The sequence below is a fragment of the Polyodon spathula genome, chromosome 2 (genome assembly GCF_017654505.1).
Source record: "Polyodon spathula isolate WHYD16114869_AA chromosome 2, ASM1765450v1, whole genome shotgun sequence".
Lineage (NCBI taxonomy): Eukaryota > Metazoa > Chordata > Actinopteri > Acipenseriformes > Polyodontidae > Polyodon > Polyodon spathula.
The window spans coordinates 80,552,515-80,574,102 of NC_054535.1; the positions used below are offsets into that span (position 1 = coordinate 80,552,515).

The 21,588-nt window shown below is 38.0% G+C and overlaps 2 protein-coding genes across 2 annotated transcripts in view; both read left to right on the top strand.

Annotated features, from left to right (window-relative positions):
- The window catches only part of LOC121301874 (WD repeat-containing protein 36-like), a 60,627-nt gene extending 59,158 nt beyond the window's left edge, over positions 1-1,469 (top strand). Inside the window, exon 23 of the mRNA XM_041231556.1 lies at positions 594-1,469. Coding sequence (XP_041087490.1) covers positions 594-743 — 150 coding nt within the window. The 3' untranslated portion in view covers positions 744-1,469. The remainder of the gene's footprint in view (positions 1-593) is intronic.
- A 5,945-nt stretch (positions 1,470-7,414) lies between these two features.
- The window catches only part of LOC121301879 (calcium/calmodulin-dependent protein kinase type IV-like), a 94,371-nt gene continuing 80,197 nt past the window's right edge, over positions 7,415-21,588 (top strand). The window contains exon 1 of the mRNA XM_041231570.1: positions 7,415-7,802. Coding sequence (XP_041087504.1) covers positions 7,684-7,802 — 119 coding nt within the window. The 5' untranslated portion in view covers positions 7,415-7,683. The remainder of the gene's footprint in view (positions 7,803-21,588) is intronic.

Sequence of the window (21,588 nt, forward strand, 5' to 3'; positions counted from 1 at the left end):
CTAGTGTGTCAGTTATTAACATACTGTGTTTCCAGTGATCAAAGCAAACCAGAGACATGGTTGTAACCATGACGGATATCTTAAAACAAAAGGTAATTTGCCCTTCAAAATAAAAACTTGATGCTAATAATAATAAGTGCTCAGAAAGACAGACGGGTCAGTGGGTAAGGATCATAAACACAATGTTTTTGATTTTGTATGTCTTCGTAATTTTTAAAGATTTAACAGGCACAATCATTGCCATTGTTTAAAAGGATACAGATACCGACAGGTATTGTAGGATCTAAAGGGTAAAGCTGTTCCCGTTCTCCAGAGATCCTCACTGAATTTACAGTCAGGTTGTGTGTCTGTACTGTGCACCATGTAATGTATCACCACTTACATTTTTTGATGCTGTGAAAACCAACACTCAATGACGTCATGACGATGTTAACAAACAAGCCTTTTACCTCAGTTGCCTTGATGTCTTTATTGTGTTTCATAACCCTCTGTGTTATAAAATGAAATGTTTGTTGTGTGCGAGTCTTGTGCTATAATTTTGAAAAACAAATACAGGATCTCTTTGTTGATCAACAACCCTGTTCTGTTCACAGCTGCACCTTAAATTGATTTCCCAAGAATCAACACTGATGGACGAAGCATCCAAAGTGTTGGGGCCACTGGAAGAAACCTGGACGCACATGCAGATGCTTTTCAGCCAGAGCCTGTGTCTGTTGGGATACATGAAAAGTGCTTTGCTGTGATCCTTTTTTTTTTTTTTTTTAAATCACAGCTCCCTTTTTAATTTTTTTATATAGGTTTTCATAGGTTAGAAAAAAGAGCAGTAAACAACATGCATTGGATTATCCCTTGATGATATTTACAGGAACACCTCCTGTCAGTTGTATCCGCTTGCTGTAGCTATGTGCTATACCACCAGCTGCTAAAAATATTTGAACCAGTTTTACTGCAGCACTGTTCATTAAGTGTCTGTATTCAATGTGGCAGTTTTAGTTAGTTAATGACGGATCGTTCTGAACAGATTCACCATGGCCTCTTTAGACTCCTCTGTGCCATAGCATTGCATGCTTTTCTGTTGGTTTCCTGTACAAGAAAGCACATATTAAGTGAGATAATGTACAGTAACTGGGGAGCAACACAATTGCATATGATTCAAATAACATTTAAAATCAGTTAATGACGGAGACCAAAAGGTAAACAAGAAAAGTCAGTCTATATGACTGATTTTAGGTGTCTTGTTGTTATTATATATGTCCACACACATGAATCATTTGACGCATTTTATTTGCTGCATTATTAAAGTGAGTGGGTGGGCTGTTGGCTCCAGTGACAGCAGAGTGGGATGGAGAAAGGGATGATCACCTTTTTAGCAAGCTGTGCATCACAAAAATCTTTTTGCTGCTGTTTTTTATTCTGTATATTACAGAAAGTTATTCTTATATTGGGTAATAAACTATGCATTTTCTGTATGTGCACAAAGTTCTTTCCAGTGTTGTATTTTGTTGTGTGTGGTGTGTTTTGTTTTTCGGGGGGGCCCACAAAACAATAACGTAATCGTCGCTGCATATTAGTTTAGGTGGAAAAAGATATTTTCTATTTAATGACACTCCTGACTTTTAAATCGTCACAATTTACTACACTTTACATAACTGTCCTAAATTCAATTTAAAGTGCAAATTTAACACAGGAAGTGCAATGCAGCGTAATGGGATTCATCCTTCATGTGATCATTCACATTCCTGAATGTTTTTTTGTGTAATTGGTCACTGCTGCACAAGAGTTGCACATAAAGCACTTAGTTTTAACTAAACTCAAGATTTTATGGAAAACACTTGGTCCTTTTTTGAACAGGTAAGTGCACTGCCTATCCAGTGCAGTAAAGTGCATGTTTACTGACAACAGTGGACTCAAATTTAACTTCAGCTTACATTTATTTCTAGGGTGTGACTAATTAAATTGAAGGAAGGAATCTTCCTATTGTTGTGTAGATAACTGACACTGGCAGTTCAGCAGTGAAGTTTCAACAGATTTCCACAATGTTAAAATACCAGATAAGTGATAACGAGCTGCTAATAAATGCTTGTGTCACAGTTGTAGCATTCGGGGGGGGGGACCCTAAGCAGCAAAGGTTTCTCTTAGCATGATCGGGGACACCCATGACCTTCGTCTCTGGAGATGAAACCTGCCTGTAATTAAAATACCAATTTAACAATGGTCAGCAGTTCTTCCTTTTTTTTATTCGCTGTTTTGCAGAATTGACGTGCAGTGAAATTCTGCTTTTTTAAACTTCGATACAATGCATTAGCCACTTGACCTCTTTAAAGACAGCTGTTTATACCCAACACCACATGAGGCAATCATTTCATGCATTTTTATGTCAATATATTTCCATTTGCTCTTGTCAAAACAGGCAGGGTGATGCATTGAAATGAAACAAACAAAAAACGTGATTATTTAGCCAAGTTGTTAAAAAAAAATCTATACTTTCTTATACTTCATGCCATTACTCTGCAAGTCAGGGAATTCTACAGTGGGATTGATACAGATTACGATTCATTTTCCAAGGGGAAAGAAATATTATTAGCAACACGTATTTGGTTATATGAAAATGTGTTTTGTGAAAGTCTAAATGTAGATGCTATTTTTAAATGTAGCTGTAAATCCTCAGCATGTCATGCAAATGATTGCTAGCCATTGCAGAGCTTGTCTTTGTACTGCCTTGTTCTTTTGTTATAATACGAGTTTTAAAAAAAAAAAATAATGGCGCTTTACAGCTTTTCAAAGATGGTGGCATGCAAGTTTTAGATTTGTTATGTTGTAAACTTTGTTACAACACCATACAGTTGTGACTAAACAGCCCTACTGTGACACACAGGTATTGGCATTACCAGCACAACCCCTTTGAGGAGGTGGTTACCTGTGTATGGATTACTTGAGACTGTGGCTGGCCCAAAATGTATTATTTATGTCTGGGTGTAATTGTTTCAATTTGTGTAAACACTGGTAAATTGGGCGACAGCTTTTTTAATATGCATATTTGCGGCTAAGTGTGTAGTGACTAAATATAGCCGCATTTATATATCCAGTGTTGAAAGCGTTAAACATCTGTGTGTGTGTGTGTGTGTGTGTATATGTATATGTATATATATATATATATATATATATATATATATATATATATATATATATATATATATATATATATATATATATATATGACTCTAATGAAATTTTTTAAAAATGCAATTAGTGTTTACAAATGAAAACTTTTATATCCCATGGTACCCACGGTAGAGATAGAATAACAAATGCAATAAGAACATGAAGTTATATGTTTGCTTAAGCAAACAGTTTTGTTTCAAATCAGATTTGGAATCCTGGTAATTTTAAATTGTGTCAGTGATTCAGCTACATTTTTGGTTAGCATAATTACATTTGCTTTTCAGTCTCAAAGATGATGAAATAATGCAACTCAAACAACCTTTCTCAACTAAAATGTGATTTACTCAGATTAGAAATATAATAAAAAAAAAACAGAAATAACTCAATGTGTTAAAGTAGTATTGTGAGAGATGACATGTTTAGAATTTGCGAAGACTGCTGCAAAGTAATGTCACTATTCAACTTTATGAGCCAAGGACCTGTATGCTTATTTTTATTTAGGCCCCTCATTGGCATAAGATATGCTGTTTGGTTTTATAAAATATTGAGCAGGCCAGGATTCATTCTGTGGTACATGCCTTTGTAGCAGCTAACAGTCACTGAGCTTGAATGTGTTTCTGTAAGAAAACTTTCATACTGACAATTCTTGTTGTAATAATAAATCAGAGTAATCAGTTTTGAGTATGTGAGTCACATGGCAGCCTCTGGTAGTGTTTACAATATTGATAATTTGGTTATAGTTTGTGAAGTAAATGTGTGCTTAGCCTGGTCGTTCTAAGTACCTGAGTGGGTGGGGAAGCCAGTACTGTTTGCCAGGGGCTGAAGTCAGTAGGCTAAAGCCAGTCCCATATGATTAAGATAATTTTTCTTTTTTTTAAATATATTATTTTACAGAAAATAATATAAATACTGAACTAATGGCTAATAGTAATGACTTCATTATGACTTGCATAATAGTTTGAAATGGATGACTAATCAGATATGAAAACTGAACAGCATTTATTTTGCCAACAAGTAAATATTATTATAAAAGATGTATTATCACACCTATTTTATTTCTGTTCTAGATAGAATGTCTATATTTAAGCAGTTCTGTGTCCTGGAGGGCCATTCCACTACTTGTGTGTGTACCATTTACAATGTGTTTCAAAAGTGTTTGAAACGAGGATGATAATTGTATGTTTATTTTATCTTGTTGCACAATGACGTACAGTGATGGTAGAGTTTACCCCTCGTGGGTCAGGGCTTGTATAATATTCAAATGTCCATGTCCATTGTCAGGTGCGGGTTGAAAGCTATAATTTACAGAACTATGCATGGTTGTGGTTTTTTTCACAACCTGTGACAATGAAAAACAACAGAATAGGCATAATGTGGATTATGACATCGCAGTGGTAACCATTGGTAACATGTAAGATTATGACTGACAAGGCCTGCAACAGATGATTTTGATTGGTCTTCCTGTTATTATGATGAGAATGAAAATGTACCCAATGAACCAAAAGTAAAATTCACTGTTTTGATTGGTTTCAGGAATGCTTGCAAGGATGTCATTGTTTTGCACAGATGCAGTGGTGTACCCAGGAGCTGTAAGGATGGTAAGGACAAAACTCCACGCAAAGCAATGATGTCTTTGCAAGGATTCCTGAAAACGTGGCAGGCAAAAGGAGTCTGGAACCGGTTTATTACTTCATAACCTGGGATGAGGTTTATATCGTGCATTTGATTGTTTACCCCTGTTTCAGCAAGAGTTATTTTCTACTGCTTTTACTGGAATGATGTATGTGTTCACTGGTATTATCACAGTAGGTGCTTTAGATAACGGACAGTAGATCAGAGCATTAATCCTTTTCTCAGAATGTATAATTGGGTAATTTCTAACCTTGCTGTCCATGAAAAAGGCCCTTGTCTTTTTATTGTTAGTCCTTTGCTTTTATTTCAGTATTGTAACACTATCATTAAGATGCCAAGCATTAGACATTAGATTGCTTGCCTTTGTAACTTTTTTCTTTTGGCAGCGGATACCCTCGGGAATTAATTTATAGGACAAAACAACAACAAAAAAAAGAAGATTCAGCATGTAACGATACTGACTGTTCCCTAGCATCTGCTTGCTTAATAATTCAAGCTTCAGTATGTGGAAATATAAATCTAGAAGGATTTTCAAGGTTATTTGTTTTACAGTCGTACTGAATATGATACACCAGTAGTGTATAATACTATGTAAAACACTAGTAGTAAGAAAGATGCATTAGTGGACACAAATACTGATAAAGCTCAGAAACGCTGCTGCTGATGTTTTCTTACTGCCTGTTCTCTCACCTAGTGAGAATATCAAATCTCCATCAGCTTTTAGTCAGATACTGTACAGAGCGCATAGTTTGTCATTAGGAATTTAATCGCTTGCTGTGGAAGTTCATTTCTACTGACTGGCACTCGATTGTAAAGATTGTTTTGAAATCAACACAATAATAAATAAGTGTGGTTTAATGTATTTAAAACCTGCTGACAAAGCAGTTAGCTTGTTATTATTACCAACCATGTACTATTAAAGATATCAGAACATAAGTTTAAACCTCAGTTGTTTTCTTGTATCATGTTCTCCTAAGCCTTTCTGGCACATCTTTTTTTTTTTTCACATTTAGTCCAAGGCCCTTGTATTAGCTCGCCACTCCATGTTCAATAGGCCGCCTTGGATAACGTATTTAAGGTAACTGACAGAAAGATAATGAGTTCTGGTGATAAATCTCCTTCCCGACCTGTGAGGGCGCTAAAGAACGGGAGGAGAAGTATCTGGAAGGGCTGGCCTGACTGTTTGTTTCCAGGACCTGGAAGTCGGTCAGCCTGGAAAGAAGCGAGAGACTGTTGTAAGACCGTATTGACCTGAAAGGTAAATGAGGGGCAGCTGCAAGCAATAAGGCAGCTGCAACCGTTTACCAAGATGTCATCATCATGCGAGATTACATATAGGGGCCAGGGTAACGCTGATCTTTTCCTTCGTTTGGGTAAAACGGTGGAGAGAGAGAAGGACCGAGAAAGGAGCTCTCATTGAAATAAAGTGTTGTGTGTTGTTTTTGTTTGTTTAAATAACTGTCTGTGTTTTCACCACTAGACTGTTAAACGCACAAATCCGGAGCTGTCGCCGAGGGTCAGCACGAACCGGATCACCACTGCACCAACCGTCACGAAATACCTGTGTCTTCACCACCGCACCCGCACGTCTGCACTCACCCAGGACTGGTGACCGTGTATTCGTTTCTGTTCGGGACAGTGCCCTGTTTTGTTAGCCTCGCGCCTTACACATGGTTGTGTATTGCTGGGGTATTATTATTTAAACGGTCACCAGACCTGGAAAACAAATAAAGCACTTTTTTCACCAGATTACAATTGTCTGCCTGTCACTCCTGCACCGCATCACCGCTACACCTGTTCCCCTTCACCAGCCACTTTGCCACAGTAACACATTGGTTTTTCTTCATAGTAAGAACATTGCTGTGTGTAATTTGCTGAAGATAAATTGAATAGCCTCAAGTCAATGCAAATATTTGTATAGTTTATGTTGCATTCCTTTTAAATGTATGCAACTTGTATCAACACAAATCAAACAGCATCATCAGCCAGGCTGCATATTCTAAAACAAGTTACATGCTGCCATTGTTAAGGATTGGTTAGGGATTCAGTGGATCGGTCAGTCTGTGACGCATTACTATTGACGCTTAACAGGGTTTTTTTTTTTTTTTTTTAACACATTAACAGGATTCATTTTTCCATTTCATTTCAATAGCCATTGTTCACCAATATGCTACACAAGCTTAATTGCAGAAGTAGACTGATAAGTGTTAAAAGGATGAAAAGCGTTGCTTTGTGATGTCTTTATAGTTATTAGCACAAGCGAAATTATCACTGGTTCTCTTGTATAAAAACAAACCCAGAAAACAAGCAGGTGATCTACAGAACAATATCACTGATTTTCATGTGTGTTTTTATTATTTATTTATTTATTTATTTATTTTTAAATATAAATAAGTGTTAACATACTGCTGTTGTTGTTACTGTCAGTTGTAAATTAGTGATTTGACATACTTACACGTTTGCAAAAACATATTTGTTACGCAGTAAAAAGTATAATACAGGGGTACATTTTGTAAATGTGACAATAGTTGTTATGGGAGGCATTAGGACCCAGTGGAAACCAAGCTTAAATGCATTTTTGGCCGCCCTGTACCGCCACACATTACGGTACTGCTTCTAATGAACTCAGTCTTGTGAAAGGAGCAGTAGTGTGACAGCAAGTCAGTCTTCTTTTTCTTGCAGTTATCACAACTTTGATTTGTTTCTGACCAAACCAGATAATTAGATGTATATATTTTAAATGCGTTTCTTTTTATTTTAACCTAGTATTTGCAATTGTATAGTTTTGCTATTAGGCGTACACTCTTTTTCGATCATTGTGATATCACATCTTGGACTCACCCTGGGGGATATTTGCGAACAGCAGGTTATCTGATAGAAACACCGGGGATGCTGAAAGTCACTATGCCCTCCTCCAGAACAGGGGCTGCTTCGGAATACTGGATCGACGGCTCTAACAAGGAGGAGACGCTGGCTGATTATTATGAATTGGAGTCTGAACTGGGACGGTGAGTAATTCGTTGGGGTTATCCTGGTATTCACCAGAGCATTAATGCACACGAACCAAAGAATCCACACGTGTGACCGAAGGCTGTTTGTATTTAAAATCTGAAGGTCTTAAACATAGGGTACTCTATTATTATTATTATTATTATTATTATTATTATTATTAGTAGTAGTAGTAGTAGTAGTAATATTAGTCGGTTAGGCGGTAAAGTACAGTCATTTATTTAACAACAACAAAGTTACATTTTGCAAAGCAATTTAGTTTAAAGTGGTACCGTGTTTACACATGTACACAATGGTGATATTCGCATGCAAAATAAATTCTGATGAAATAACTGGGTACTACTGTTGGTGTAGTTGAATGTGTTATGTAGCGACCAGCTAAAGCAGTGGTTTGTTAACATGTGTGTCTAACACAATTTGATATACCGGTAGCCCTTCTACCCTCTCAAAAAAAAAACATTTCAATGCAAACATAAAAGAGCCATGCAACTGCAAAGCAGTTAGTACCACAGTTTCCTGAACATTATTGCAGCTGCAGCACAATACTGCAGTTACAGCAGAAGCATTCTACTGGGGTAGAAACAGACTGATGAATTTAGCAGATTCTCTTTTTCCACTCAGTAGCCTAATATAAGCACAAGTTGTCCGAGGTACTGTGTGATCTACTCTTGATCTACTTGATATTGATAAAAACAAGCTACTGAACAGTTTGCTATTTAGGCTACTTCGTGCACTGGGGAGTCGGCCCAGCTAAGGAGATGTGTATTTTAACTGCACAGCTTACCAGTTTTAAACTCGTGAATAATTGGTGTATTCATATTTTTACACCTTGCAATCCAGTTGTCATGTTCCATCACTTTTTGTATGAAAATACTGATGGGCAGTGTAGAAAAAAAAAAAAATGAAGTTAAAACAAATAACTATGTTTCTTTTACAAATGTGTGTGTTTATGGTTTTTACACTAATAAAATGAGAATTGCGTTAAAGTTTGCACAAGTCCTATATTTTTGTTCGGTTGATTGTGAGCTGTAGATAGGCAAGTGTAATGTTGGGGCCACCTGCAGTCCAGTTTTCCATACAGCTATACACTGTCGGAATCTGGTATAACCAGAGAGGTGTTTTACTCAAACTGCATACAATACGGTACCCTACATACACAAACCTACCCTGCTTCTTTCTTTAAGTAGCCTAAAAAAAGTAATTCTGGCAGCCAGCATTCTGTCATCTTTTTTTTTTTTTTTTCTTTCTTTTCGTTCTCAAAATAAGCCTGCAGTTCCTGGTGTGAGTCTCCAGGTCTGCAATCTCACTCTGACACCAAGAGACAAGAAAGCTGCAGGTTTAAACGCGCTTTTGCGCACTTTTAATAACAAAACAACAAACAAAAGACAGAAACAATACAACAGCGCCACGGCAGCCAAAACCAGCAGTTGAGCAAAAAAGAATATATCATTTTAAAGACCGCGGTTGTAGACCGAGCTGCCTCGTCCAATACCACGGCTTCACAAACCCCCCTACACCCCAGCGATAATTACTTATATACACAGCTTAGCACACATACCTTCACCACATAACACAAAGACTAATTCTTACTAACACCCGTGAACACCTATTTTATACACCTGTGGCTGGAGCCTAAGTAATCATTTAATCACGTATTCAGTTGTCGGCTCCAGCCACATTCCCACGTGTTTTGACAGGGAGAAATGTAACCCCTTCACTGTCAACCCAATATTTCCCACACCGACACACACACGTGCACCGGCAGAGCCTTCACCCAGCAGCACTCAATCAATCTTTATTTATTATATCGCCCGACACAATAGAATTGTCGCAGAGGGCTTCACAGGGTGAAAAAAACAAAACAGTACATTGTCAATTTAGAACAGAATCCAGCAGGAAACAGGAATAAAAAGTTAAAACAATAAAACAGTAAGAACAGAACAATAAAAGGTGCTGACAAGTCATTTTTAAGATAAATAGGCGAGATTATCAAAATGTGTCTTTAGTCTTGTTTTAAAAACAGCAGTGGTTGGTGCTTCCCTTATGAAACTAGGCAGTTTATTCCAAAGTTTAGGAGCCCTGTAGCTGAAAGCTCTACCGCCTGCATTCTTTAAAAAAAATTATTTGGGGTAGTGAGCAATCCAGCATCCTGTCATCGGAGTGGTCGTCTGGGAACATACAGGATCAAGAAGTCATTCAAATAAGATGGGACTGAAGTATTTGTGGTTTTGTAGGTTATTAGCAGAACCTTAAAACCAATCCTGAACCGAACTGGAAGCCAGTGCAGGCATGCTAAGATAGGCGTGATATAGTCATATTGTTTTGTTTTTGTTAAGACCCTAGCAGCTGCATTTTGCACAAGCTACAATCGGGATAAGACATAACTTGAAAACCCAGTAAACAGGACATTGCAGTAAACAATTCTGGATGATACAAAAGTATGAATCACAACATCATGTTGCCAAAGCGAGGGTTTTAGTTTAGCAATATTCCAAGATAGAAAAAAACTATTCCATTCCTAATATGAGGTTCGAATGAAAGATCTGGGTCAAGAATTAGACCTAGATCTCTCATTGCAGTCGTTGACTCAAAAGGAAAGCTGTCCACTCAATTAACAGATGAGTCTACATTATTTAGTTGACTTTTTGATCCCTCTTTGTTATCTGGGTTTAACATCAAGAGTTTTTCTGACATCCACTGCTGAATGTCAGCAAGACAGGCAGTCAGAACATTTCCAGTTGAGGAATCACCCAGCTTCAAAGATAAATACAGTTGAGTATCATCAGCATAGCAATGAAAGTGTACCTCATGTCTATGGACAGCACCCGGAGGCAGCATATATAATGTAAACAGAATGGGTCCAGTAACAGAATCTTGTGGGACACAACATGTAACTTCAGATAAAGTAGAGGAATCATCCTCGATTTTGACGTATTGTAACCTGCCACACCTCAGTACAGCAGTAAAAATGTCAGCACCCTAGATGAGAGGATAATGTGCTTCCAATTAGCTTTTAAAACACATACTTCAGAACTTAATTGCCATTAATTGACACTCAATTGTAAAGGTGAAAGAAGAGTAATTTTTCTTGTTTTGAAATCAACACATTAATAAATAGGTGTGTTTTGATGCATTTAATACCTGCCGACAAATTAAAGGGAATTACTCAAAAAATAAGGAGTATTTCCATGTAGCCTCCACTGGGTTTTGGAAAACAGTTTGTTCACAAGCAATATTAATGTTGTTCCATGGGGGTGTAGGGGATGGGTCCAGCTCACCTTCCAGGGCTGGGCCAGTTAGTGAACAGCAGCTATGATGCCTGGCTGTGGATTTATTGGTTGATTGTGTTTGGGGCTATGAAGATGGGATTGGTGGGTTTGATCTTGGTTATAAATTAGACCCGGGTTCCAGCGACCCACCTCAGGATGTAGGTTGACGTGCTTTGACCCGGGTTGAGCAAGACAAAATGCATGATGGCCGGCGAAATAAGAAACAGCCACGCCTGTGTGAAGGATTCACTATCGCAAGGAACGTTTTTTGTGTATTCTGTTTAGCCATATTTTTGTTGCTTGACCCACACCATGAGCCAACTTGCAGCAGGAATGAAGAAGCATTTGCTCTAATCTACAAAGAATCTAAAATTTAACAAGGATGTGTCTCCAGACAGAATGTCTTTATTAAACAACCAGTGTGTAGTGTAGTGACTATATCCTTTACACATGAGATCAGTTTCCTTTAAGGAAATGTATAGCTAGAGAAATAGCTTTGAGCTTCTTTTTTCATCGTCAGATAATATAATGTAATTAAGAAACGGCCATTGTTTTATATTGCTGATTAATGCTTTATTAAAGACAGGTAGCATAAAAGAAATAAACTAAACAATAAACATGAAATTAATTTGGCTTACTTAAGGAAAGCCCTGCCTGAGCGCAGTACAGTACCTTCGTTTTCAGCATAGAAGAATGCAGTGCTTTGCCATTGCTGCCGTCTTATTTACTTTCTTGTCTCTATGTGTTCACGACTGGCAATATGATCTTTTAATGCAGTGGTCCTCAAAGTAATTTTGGCACTGGCATACACTGATCTTACTTGGCTGTTTGCGGGCACGCTGACTATTGCGTAGGTTCTTATCTTAAACACTGCCTTCTCACGACATACACAGTGTGAATAACTCAAAATGATAGTTTAAGGTTGATATCTATGAGAATAGCTTGCGAAAGTTAGTAAACTGAGTGTGAAGATTGTTATTGTATTTGTGCATTTTAGCCTTAGAGGGAACACTGGATATAACTAAATCCGTTGTTTTTATGATGATACCTTCACTACCTGGGTATTCAAATGGATGGTTATGTGTTCACATCCACAGGTGTGATTCACCCGCATTGCATATGCAGTGTCTTTTTAAAAGCTTTTTTTAGACTCTGTAAATGATTTAATCTAATGCATCTTTCTTCAGTTCATCTTTCTTCATCTTTGTTAAGTACAGTACGAAAACATTTGGTTGAGGATTGACCAAATAAAAAAAAAACCTTCTTCATATAATAAGGGCCCAAATTTAAAAAAACAAAAAAACAAAAACAAAAGATGCGTTCAGGATCTAGAACTGGGGGCCCTTTCACTCTGTGAATGCACCGAGCACAGTACACTTACCAACTGTCCTCAGCTCTTTCCTGCGGAAATGTACTGTGTACTGATTACACTTCCATCTTTTCAAGTGTATTGAGAACATTTTCCTTTCACACTGCAAGAGTACTGACAACACGAAAAACACACAATCTCTTTGAAGTGCATGCTGGGAAGATAAAATGTTTACCAAAATGTCTGTCTCTTTGTGCCTCCATAGTGTCACTCTGTTTACCATTTTATTTATTTATTTATTTTTTTAAATGTTGTCGTCAATTATTTTTTTACCCTAGTTTTTAAGAAAAATAAAAAACTGAAATATCTTGCTTGCATAAGTATTTAACCCTCACACATTAATACTTGGGGTAAGTATGTACCAGCTTTGCACACAGTGTTGGAGTGATTTGGTCCAGGTTGTTCAGGTTGGTGGGACGACGCTTGTGGACCGCAATTTTCAAATAGTGCCACAGATTCTCAATGGGATTGAGATCAGGACTTTGACTGGGCCACTGTAAGACATTCACCTCTTTGTTCTTGAGCCACTCCAATGTTGCTTTGGCCTTGTGCTTGGGATCATTGTCCTGCTGAAAGGTAAATTTCCTCCCAAGCTTCAGTTTTTTAGCGGACTGAAGCAGATTCTCTTGCAGTATTTTCTTGTATTATGCTCCATCCATTCTTCCTTCAATTGTAACAAGATGCCCAGTCCCTGTTGATGAGAAGCATTCCCACAGCATGATGCTGCCACCACCATACTTCACTGTAGGAATGGTGTGTCTTGAGGCATGGCAGTGTTAGGTTTGCGCCACACATAGCACTTTGAGTTTTGGCCAAAAAGCTCTATCTTGGTCTCATCTGACCACAAAACCTTTTCCCACATCGCAGCTGGGTCACTCTCATGCTTTCTGGCAAACTCCAGACGTGCTTTCATATGGTACTTTTTGAGTAACGGCTTCTTTCTTGCCACCCTCCCATACAGGCCAGTGTTATGCAGAGCTCTTGATATGGTTGACTGGTGCACCATTACGCCACTCCCAGCCACTGAACTCTGTAGCTCCTTCAAAGTGATTGTTGGCCTCTCTGTGGCTTCTCTCACAAGTCTCCTTCTTGATTGAGCGCTGAGTTTTGAGGGACGGCCTTTTCTTGGCAGTGCCTGGGTGGTGTGATGCAGCTTCCACTTCCTGATTATTGATCCAACTGTGCTCACTGGGATATCCAAACACTTGAATATTATTTTGTACCCTTTCCCTAATCTATGCATTTGTATTACTTTATCTCAAACTTCTTCATTTTCCTTCAGATTCACAGCCTTACCAATTATCCTTCAACAGGGGTTTTTATCCAGAAAATGTGACAGCAAATTTAATGGTTCACAGGTGGAGGCCAATGGTAAGGTAATTGTGTCCTCGTTAGGGCAATTTCTTTCATCGGCGCATACTGGGAACATCCACAGCATAGGGGTTGAATACTTATGCAAGCAAGATATTTCAGTTTTTTATTTTTCTTAAAAATATTTCCCAACATAAAACCAATGTCACCTTACAATAATTGATTTTGAGTTTCAGTGTATTAAAAAATTTGTAATTCAGTAATACGAGAGAATTGGTCAGGGTTCTGAATACTTTTGCAAGAAGGCACTTTTGCAATATGGTATTTATCTATATATATATATATATATATATATATATATATATATATATATATATATATATATATATATATATATATATATATATATATATATATAAGCTGAGAGGTCACCAGTCAAGTCATTTTGTTATAGTCACGGACTTAAGTTTTTTGTGGAAAACAATCACTCTGTTGAGTCGTGTAACAATGAAATTTTTTTTGTTCACTCTGCACATTGTTACTTTAATTTTGCTTTAGTTTTTTTTTTTTTTTTTTTTAGGGGCTTATTGAACAAATGTTTCCCACAATGCACTGCCATGTTTGGGATGTGTTCCTCTCGGCCTACAATGTCATAACTGCAAATCCTTAGAACAGTGATGTAACGGGTCATAAAACAGCACTGCATTCTCTGATGTAGCCTTACTGCAATGTTAATTTTATGTGAAGAATAAAATATTCCTTAAAACTCAAGCAAGAGCAAATCGTTCTGTTATCCACTGTGTGGCTGGCTTGCTGAACTGGAGCTATTTTGAAGGGACCTGTTTTCTATGCGCCTCTTGATTCGTATCAATGCAAATTGAAAAGATGGAAAAGGGTTGTGGTTTTGTGAGAGGCTGCTAAACTGCATGCACACACACCCTCTTCCAGTAAATACTGTGTTAGAGAAAATAATAGGATTGGGTAATAATAGCTCTCTCCCTCATCCTTTTGTTGGCTTTTTAATTGGCTCCGTTACAGATTGGGATGCATTATTCCCCTCCTATTAGCCGTGTTGACAGATAGATCTTTTTATTGCCTTTAGGGCGAAGGAAAACCAAGTTGAGTATTTTTAGTTAGACTGTATTTAGTAGCTTCCAGATACCAGTATTGCTTGAGCCCGTCTGTACATAAATGTACTGCAATTATTAGTTCTGAAGTTCACAACAATCTTATGAAGTGAAATGAATCTAGAAATCAATTGCGTATTTGACATTTAAACTTTGACTGGCACATGTTTGGCAGAGGCATGTGCCATAAATAACGCCTATACAACGTAAACTACTCTCTACTAAGTGTACAGACAAAATTAGGACACAGAGGGAAGGGTAGTATTCATGCCAACTCATTCAATTTCTAATTTGAGGCTAGCTCTCTGTAGAATTTGTCTCAAAAGATAAGAACATGTGAATCAGTAACTAGACTAAGAACAGTACTAATTTATGTTTCCTAAAACCTGAGTGATAAACTCATTTCGAAAGCCAATATGTTTGGGTGTTTTTTTTTTTTTTTTTTAAATCCATGCCACAGTACAAGAAATGTTGTATTTATATAAACCTTGGTTGTTTTTAAATACCCTAAATTGTTGGTAAATGTAATCAATGCCTTCCTAAGGAGGAAATACCAGAGCTGTATGAAACTGTATCAGTCCCATTTAGCCAGGATTGGTCAGAAGCTTTAAATCATACTTTCCCTGAGGAGATCTCACTCTCCATTGAAAGAGTAAATTGCAGAAGGTAGATCTGTGCTCTTTCAAACTCGTTCAGTGTAACAGTGTAACATGGGTGATGCATGGTGTATTTGAAGCACTTGCTGTCTCTTGTTTTATAATTTTATTTGTTTATTTATTTTGGGGTGGGGGGGGTGGGGGGTGATTTGGTGTGTAACTACTTTTAACACTGGCTGCAGACAAAAATATAGAAACTGGGAGCTTCCAGCAATGATCTGTTGATATTTATAGACCGGTACTGATGAATTAGTGTTGAGTTAGTCCAGTAAAATGTGTCACCTCTCCTTCTCTTTGTCTATCATCTCTGCAGTGATACAGCCACCATTTCACCTATCAGTAACTTCCTAGTGAAACTAATTTGTGCACAATTGTGTGATGGTGCTAAAATTTTATCTGCTCAATGAAACTTGTTAAACCCAATGTCCTATAATTCCATGCATATCATTCTTACACTCTAACCTGCAACTGGACATTTCACGCTGGTCAACAGTCCCCTGAATAGATCACATTTTCATATTGTTCCTGTTCACTTACCCAATATTGCGCCAGTAGTAAATGTGTTGTCAGTCCTCCATTCTGCCAACATGATATTTTAGGCTTTTAACAAACCTCTTCTCCTGTACTTGGTTTTGGATGCTCTTTGGTCACTTCCTGTATCAGATTGAGATGGAGAGATCGATTTCTGCAATCCTAACTGTAACTGGTGGATTCAAACTGCTTTTATCTGGGTCTGGATGGAAATGAACAGGGATGATTACAAAGAACTTTCAATTCAGTGGCACATGAAAACACAGCATACACTGTACATTGAAGTCATCAAACTCATTTAATTTGTGACAACCTGGATTTAAAGGCCCCCAGACATGAAAAGCTAAAGCTTTAAACCCCTGTGCTACACAATCTCCTTTCATGGTGTTCTGTATGCACTGCATTAAAATGTATTTATTTAATTTAGAATTAAGTTTGACAGTTTAAATACACTCCGGTGTCTATGTTTCACTGTAGGAAAACTTGTGAAGTAAAATCCCATACTTGTTTAAGAATGTGTCTATAATGTAAGTGATTTTAAATCGAATCACTTGAAGCCACCAAATGATTCAATGTTGGTACAGTGGCTTGCGAAACTATTGACCCCGCCTTGGCATTTTTCCTATTTTGTTGCCTTACAACCTGGAATAAAATGGATTTTTATTTGGATTTCATGTAATGGACATACACAAAATAGTCCAAATTGGTAAAGTGAAATGAAAAAAATAACTTGTTTCAAAAAATTCTAAAAAATAAATAATGGAAAAGTGGTGCGTGAATATGTATTCACCCCTTTGCTATTAAGCCTCTAAATAAGATCTGGTGCAACCAATTACCTTCAGAAGTCACATAATTAGTTAAATAAAGTCCACCTGTGTGCAATCTAAGTGTCACATGATCTGTCACATGATCTCAGTATATATACACCTGTTCTGAAAGGCCCCAGAGTCTGCAACACCGCTAAGCAAGGGGCGCCACCAAGTAAGCGGCACCATGAAGACCAAGGAGCTCTCCAAACAGGTCGGGGGCAAAGTTGTGGAGAAGTACAGATCAGGGTTGGGTTATAAAAAAATATCCGAAACTTTGAACATCCCACGGAGCACCATTAAAGCCATTATTAAAAAATGGAAAGAATATGGCACCACAACAAACCTGGCAAGAGAGGGCTGCCCACCAAAACTCACAGACCAGGCAAGGAGGGCATTAATCAGAGAGGCAACAAAGAGACCAAAGATAACCCTGAAGGAGCTGCAAAGCTCCACAGTGGAGATTGGAGTATCTGTCCGTACAATCCACAGAGCTGGGCTTTACAGAAGAGTGGCCAGAAAAAAGCCATTGCTTAAAAAAAAAAATAAGCAAACACGTTTGGTGTTCGCCAAAAGGCATGTGGGAGACTCCCCAAACATATGGAAGAAGGTAATCTGGTCAGATGAGACTAAAATTGAGCCTTTTGTCCATCAAGGAAAACACTATGTCTGGCACAAACCCAACACCTCTCATCACCCTGAGAACACCATCCCCACAGTGAAGCATGGTGGTGGCAGCATCATGCTGTGGGGATGTTTTTCATCGGCAGGGACTGGGAAACTGGTCAGAATTGAAGGAATGATTGATGGCGCTAAATACAGGGAAATTCTTGAGGGAAACCTGTTTCAGTCTTCCAGAGATTTGAGACTGGGACGGATGTCCACCTTCCAGCAGGACAATGACCCTAAGCATACTGCTAAAGCAATACTCGAGTGGTTTAAGGGGAAACATTTAAATGTCTTGGAATGGCCTAGTCAAAGCCCAGACCTCAATCTCAATTGAGAATCTGTGGTATGACTTAAAGATTGCTGTACACCAGCGGAACCCATCCAACTTGAAGGAGCTGGAGCAGTTTTGCCTTGAAGAAAGGGCAAAAATCCCAGTGGCTAGATGTGTCAAGCTTACAGATGCATACCCCAAGAGACTTGCAGCTGTAATTGCTGCAAAAGGTGGCTCTACAAAGTATTGACTTTGGGGGGGTGAATACTTATGCACGCTCAAGTTTTCTGTTTTTTTGTCTTATTTCTTGTTTGTTTCACAATAAAAAATATTTTGCATCTTCAAAGTGGTAGGCATGTTGTGTAAATCAAATGATACAAACCCCCAAAAAATCCATTTTAATTCCAGGTTGTAAGGCAACAAAATAGGAAAAATGCCAAGGGGGGTCAATACTTTCACAAGCCACTGTACATTTACTATGAAAATTGGATGCATTTTGATCTTCTAAGATGCGTTATTTACCCATTCCATTTTTCTTTCGCTTAGTGTTTTTGCTGAAATAAATTTCTCTGGAGGAAAATGGGTTGGATCCCTTGGACACACTGTGGACACGCCGGACCCTTTGGGGTTTATGCTCAAACAATATGTGTCAATAATTCTATCTCCTGGATTTTGAAACTCTGTAACACATTACTGCCTCAATTTAAAGTTCTTTCTAAAGCAGCCCATGTTCAATCTGCATTTTTATTTTTAGAAAATACCAAAATCCAAAACAACACACTGGCTTCAAATTTAACAACATTTTAAGTATTTTAAGAAGTAGGATGCGCCTTCAAACTTTAGCCGGTAAATAAAGTTTTACTTTGCAAAAATATATTTTCCAATGCCCCAATATAGTCCTTCTCATGGCTGGTTTCACAGATTTTGGCTTACGTAAGGTAACATTAGATAGTCCAAGATCAGCGCTGACTGTGGTCTGTGAAACCAGACGTACTGTAGCTTTCTTTGCTAAATTCATTCTTTGTACTTCCTTACAAAAGATACTAAATAGTCTGATATACCTGTGTAGTTTAATAGTTAGTGGTTTCTGAAGATTGTGCCACTCTTGCTCAGACACAGTGTCCCCTCCAGTGACTGCGTTGCATACTCTACTGCTGTCTTGCTTCTACGCAGTTGTTTTCATTAGCATAGATTAGCAAACATTTGCATCCCATTTACTGTGCTGAGTTCACGCATGATAAAAAAACAAAACAAAACACAAAAAACATGAGAATCAATAAATGAACTCATTAAAGTGCATTAATTATTGTGCAGTTTGTTCATGGATCCATTCTGCTTCATACCTGTCTTTACATAAAATGACGTGGTCCCTGAGATGAGCTTGTTAAAAAAATAAAATGAATCAATAAAAAATACAGCCAAAACTATACAGTGACCTTAAATGCCATTTGCTTTAGGTCTTAAATAGACACAGCATTCTGTGGGAGTGTGTAAACTAAGAAACCAACTCCTTGGTGTTGAAACATGCATATAATTAGATTAACTCTGAGAGTGCAGCCATGGTAAACTGTCTGTATGTTTTTGCTTCTGATTTTGGTAGCAGAAGCAACCGGACAATTGAAGTCATCAGTGCAAGTTCTAGCCATAACTAGACTTATTTCTAATTGAACAGGTTCTTGCTCTGCTAGGTACCATAAATACTGCTTAGAGTATTTGATATTCTGACACATGAATCCTCGGTTTTAAGTCATTTACCTGCAAAGATGGGTTACCTCCATCCACTCGAACTGAAATACACGCTCAGATACTGTTACTAAATATACAAAATGATCATTTTCATTATTTAATATGTATAACAAAAAAATTAAAACCTGTGTCTCGACACATTCCTTGTAAGAGGATAGAGGATGCTGAAATCCCAGGTAAATTCTCAGTTTCAGACACTGGTACAATAAAAACAGATGCTGGTGGCATTGCTGTTAGCTGTGCCCAGAGCGTGCCCAGCCTCTATGGGAATTGTTTGGGTCACCCTTTCTCTGTTAAAGCAATCACCTCTTTAACTCAAATTTCAAATCATAATATACATACATACATATATATATATATATATATATATATATATATATATATATATATATATATATATATATATATATATATATGTAGAGATGCTTAATTTTTTCCAAAGCTCTGTGTGTGTGTGTATATATATACACACACACACAGCTTTGGAAAAAATTAAGAGACCACTGCAAAATTATCAGTTTCTCTGGTTTTACTATTTATAGGTATGTGTTTGGGTAAAATGAACATTTTTGTTTTATTCTTTAAACTACTGACAACATATCTCCCAAATTCCAAATAAAAATATTGTCATTTAGAGCATTTATTTGCAGAAAATGACAACTGGTCAAAATAACAAAAAAGATGCAGTGTTGTCAGACCTCGAATAATGCAAAGAAAATAAGTTCATATTCATTTTTAAACAACACAATACTAATATTTTAACTTAGGAAGAGTTCAGAAATCAATATTTAATGGAATAACCCTGATTTTCAATCACAGCTTTCATGCGTCTTGGCATGCTCTCCACCAGTCTTTCACATTGATGTTGGGTGACTTTATGCCACTCCTGGCGCAAAAATTCAAGCAGCTCGGCTTTGTTTGATGGCTTGTGACCATCCATCTTCTTCTTGATCACATTCCAGAGGTTTTCAATGGGATTCAGGTCTGGAGATTGGGCTGGCCATGACAGGGTCTTGATCTGGTGGTCCTCCATCCACACCTTGATTGACCTTGCTGTGTGGCATGGAGCATTGTCCTGCTGGAGAAACCAATCCTCAGAGTTGGGGCACATTGTCAGAGCAGAAGGATGCAAGTTTTCTTCCAGGACAACCTAGTACTTGGCTTGATTCATGCGTCCTTCACAAAGACAAATCTGCCCGATTCCAGCCTTGCTGAAGCACCTCCAGATCATCACCGATCCTCCACCACATTTTACAGTGGGTGCGAGACACTGTGGCTTGTAGGCCTCTCCAGGTCTCCGTCTAACCATTAGATGACCAGGTGTTGGGCAAAGCTGAAAATTGGACTCATCAGAGAAGATGACCTTACTCCAGTCCTCTACGGTCCAATCCTTATGGTCTTTTGCAAACCTCAGCCTGGCTCTTCTTTGCTTCTCATTGATGAAGGGCTTTTTTGTAGCTTTGCACGACTTCAGCCCTACCCCTAGGAGCCTGTTTCGAACCGTCCTCGCCGTGCACTTCACCACAGCTGCCATTTGCCATTCTTTTTGTAGGTCACCTGATGTCATCCTACGGTTGCTGAGTGACATTTGAATGAGTTGGCGGTCATCCCGGTCAATGGAGAGTCGTTTTCGCCCTCTGCCGGTCTGCAGCTTTGTTGTCCCCAATGTGTGCTGCTTGAGCTTGTTCTTATGAACCGCCGTCTTTAAAATTTTAAGGATGGAAGCAACCTGACGCTCACTGTATCCCTCTGCCAGTAAAGCCAGACTTGAACCCTTCTTTTCCTCACTCAAAACTTTCCTTTTCAACGCATGGTCAGTAGTTATTTTTTGATTCCAATTACTTTTGAGGTACTACTAGCACTGTATTGCAAGAGGATAGTGATGACCACAGGAGTGGTTTTTATACTTTTTCTTGTTAAATAAGATTTGGTTCAGGTGATCCCCTAATCAGGACCTCATTCAGTAGAATGAGGTGTGCCTGTGTTGGAATTCAACAGACAGTGGAATGGAATGGCTGCCATACATGTAG